This window comes from Aquarana catesbeiana, linkage group LG09 (genome assembly GCF_042186555.1).
Source record: "Aquarana catesbeiana isolate 2022-GZ linkage group LG09, ASM4218655v1, whole genome shotgun sequence".
In the NCBI taxonomy this organism is placed as follows: Eukaryota; Metazoa; Chordata; class Amphibia; order Anura; family Ranidae; genus Aquarana; species Aquarana catesbeiana.
In genome coordinates, this window is record NC_133332.1 from 76,739,014 (window position 1) to 76,742,199 (window position 3,186).

General features: G+C 43.7%; 1 protein-coding gene across 1 annotated transcript; it reads right to left on the bottom strand.

Annotated features, from left to right (window-relative positions):
* Window positions 1-984: 984 nt before the first annotated feature.
* LOC141107181 (olfactory receptor 8G50-like) lies at window positions 985-1,956 on the bottom strand. Its single transcript, XM_073597920.1, has one exon. The coding sequence runs from the start codon at window positions 1,933-1,935 to the stop codon at window positions 985-987; it is 951 nt and encodes a 316-aa protein (XP_073454021.1). The 5' UTR covers window positions 1,936-1,956.
* Window positions 1,957-3,186: the final 1,230 nt, after the last annotated feature.

The following is a 3,186-nucleotide window of genomic DNA, read 5'->3' on the forward strand; positions in this document are numbered from 1 at the left end:
AGTATATAGGGGATCTTGTTGTTGTTTAGTTCTAGACATTTTTAAGGCTAAAAGGGAAAAATACTGTCAAACAAGGCATAGGAGGCTGGGCACTGCCACGTGCCAATGGAAAAAAAGGATCTTTTCATGTGGCTCTGAGGGCATCACTGAAAATGGATACTCTATTTAAATAACGTACTTGGGGGATGTCTTAAAGCTGCAGGTGTTGTAATGGAGCAGTACGATTTTTATGAAGAGTCCCAGAAACAGCACTGGCAGTGCATATTTGGCTATGGAAGTGATATATATACACTATATTGTCAAAAGTATTGGGACACCTGCCTTTACATGCACATGAACTTTAATGGCATCCCAGTCTTAGTCCGTAGGGTTCAATATTGAGTTGGCCCACCCTTTGCAGTGATAACAGCTTCAACTCTTCTGGGAAGGCTGACCACAAGGTTTAGGAGTGTGTCTATGGGAATGTTTGACCATTCCTCCAGAAGCGCATTTGTCAGATCAGGCACTGATGTTGGACGAGAAGGCCTGGCTCGCAGTCTCCGCTCTAATTCATCTCAAAGGTGTTCTATCAGGTTGAGGTCAGGACTATGTGCAGGCCAGTCAAGTTCCTCCACCCCAAACTCGCTCATCCATGTCTTTATTGATGCAAGAGGAAGCTGTGTCCTGTACAGTCGGAGAAAATGCAGCTTTCCCCCCTCCTCCTGGAAATCTCTCTCTGGGAAATGCAGTTCAAAAGCTCTTGATTACAGTAGACTACAGTTCCCACAGTACAGTGCTGCCTGACTCAGTCCATTAACCAGTTCAGCATCGCAGGGCAACAGTCACAGGGAGCAGCTGCAGCCAGGGTTTCTCTCACGCTCCACTCTTAGCCAAGCACCTGGCTACATTTGTGTGTACTGTATGGGATGTGGTATATTGACTTATCTTAAGAGCTGTTTGCGCTGCCCTTTTTAAAAAGTCAATAAAATGTTATTACTATTGTTATTATGTGTTATTTTTCACAATTGAAAATGTCCTAAACTTTCTCTTAAAGGCTGATTTAACATCTTTATTCTTCAAACTGTAAATCAGGGGGTTTAATATCGGAACACCAGTGGTATTAAAGAGGGAATAAAGTTTATTAGAACCCAGTGTAATATATTCAACTGGTCTGAAGTATTGGTAAGCCAAGGTGCCATAAAGAAGAATGATGATTGTGAGATGTGAGGAACACGTGTAGAAGGCTTTCCACCTCCCTTTGCTGGAACGTATTCTCAGTATGCTTCTTATAATAAAAACATATGATATAAAAGTGAGACTAAATGGAACAAATGCTGACAGGAACACTCCTTCAATTAGCACATAAAGTTGCAAAGCAGAGGTGTCACTGCAGGATAGTTTCATTAATGGTACAAGGTCACAGAAGAAATGGTTGACCTCCAATGATGTGTAACAGGAAATGAATGATATTTTCAAAGCACAAGGCATGATATCTAAGAAACCCACAACCCAACAGATACCAGCCAGACCACTGCAGACTTTGTGGCTCATAATTACATGGTAACGCAAAGGGTTGCAGACAGCCACATAGCGGTCATAACCCATTGCTGTCAGAATTAGCACTTCATTACATGTGAATGATAAAAAGAAGAACATCTGCATCACACAACCAACAAATGAAACCGATTTATCTCCAGTGATAAATGTAATAAGAGGTTTGTGAAGAGTTATTGTTGAGCAGCAGACATCAAGGATAGACAGATTGGCCAGGAAGAAATACATTGGAGTGTGAAGATGGCGATCTGTGGAGATCAGTAGAAATATGGTCATATTACCAACTACAATGATGAGATAAATCAGCAGAACCAACAAAAAAATTGGAAGCTGTAATGCTGGGACATCAGAAATCCCTTTAATGATAAAATATGTCATCACTGTTTTGTTGGATTCTTCCATAGCATAGAATTTTCCAAAATTATACAAATGAAAATGATTTATGATGTTAGTCTACTGTGCCATATTAGGCTGCCAATTTGTAGCTAAACCCCATGCAAACATAAAAACACTGTCATGTACTGTGCTTGGAGGTGGACCCATTGTGTCTCCCATGGGTGGTGCAGGCTCAACTACAGATGCGACAGCCAACAGAAATCCAGGCTTCACAAGGGCATCCTTCACAGGACTCCCCAAGGAAGTGAACCCTGTACAAACAGAAGATGAGGCACTAAGTTATCAGTCAAATGTGCAGTCAAGAACAAAGCAAAGGTCAGGGCTGGCAGCAGACAGACATCGACAAAAAGCAGAGAATCAGCAGGGTAGCCGGAATCAGTGGTGGGGATACCAGAATCAGGATACCAAACACCAGATGCAGGAATGTTCTAAAAGAAGGAATAATGTACAAGATTTAGAGGAAACACCAGGTGTCAAGAACACCAGAAACATTTTTAGTCATGTATTGTGCTGAAGCTAAAGCTTAATATATAATTTTAATTTTCTGCAGGTGCACATGGAATGTTCCAAATGAGAAGTACTAACTTAAAGAGAATGCTACTCCAACATTTCATCTTCCTGATGTGTCTGTTGTACCAGTGGCGGCTGGTGTTTTTTGTTTTGGGGGGGCAGGAAACAACCACCCCAGCTCTAGGTAGGTCAGTCGGCGGTTGGGTCACCTGAATACCCCCAGTCGGTCATCAAGCCCAACACTTAGCCCATCTAGGTTGCAGCTCCTGTGTCCTCTCCTCCTCTTCTGCATCATGGCGGCTTCCACTGTGCATCTCCTTCCTCCTCCTCCTAGGGGTCCAATAGAATCACCTGTCCTTTCAGCCTAACCAGTGACGGGTCTCAAGACCCGCTTCCTGATTGGCCAGGAGAAGGATCAGTGTGGCAATTGCGAATATTCATTGACTATTGTCACACAACTGGGTGGACTCGGAGCGCAGTGCTCTGCGCCCCAAGCCCACCCTTTTTTGAAGCCTGTTAGAGCATCTGGCTCTAATCACATGCTTCAAAAAAACCCACCCCCCCATTGGAATCCATGGTCCAGTGCCCTGCATGTAGATCAGGGGGCCGGACGCATGGGGGGGGGGGGCACCCGCGCACCCCCAATGGATGGGCCACCGCTGTGATGTACCATGTACTTTTGTTAATAATATTCTGTTCTCTTTGAATTTCATCCTGTGTGTAAAATACCTTGTGATCTTGCCAATC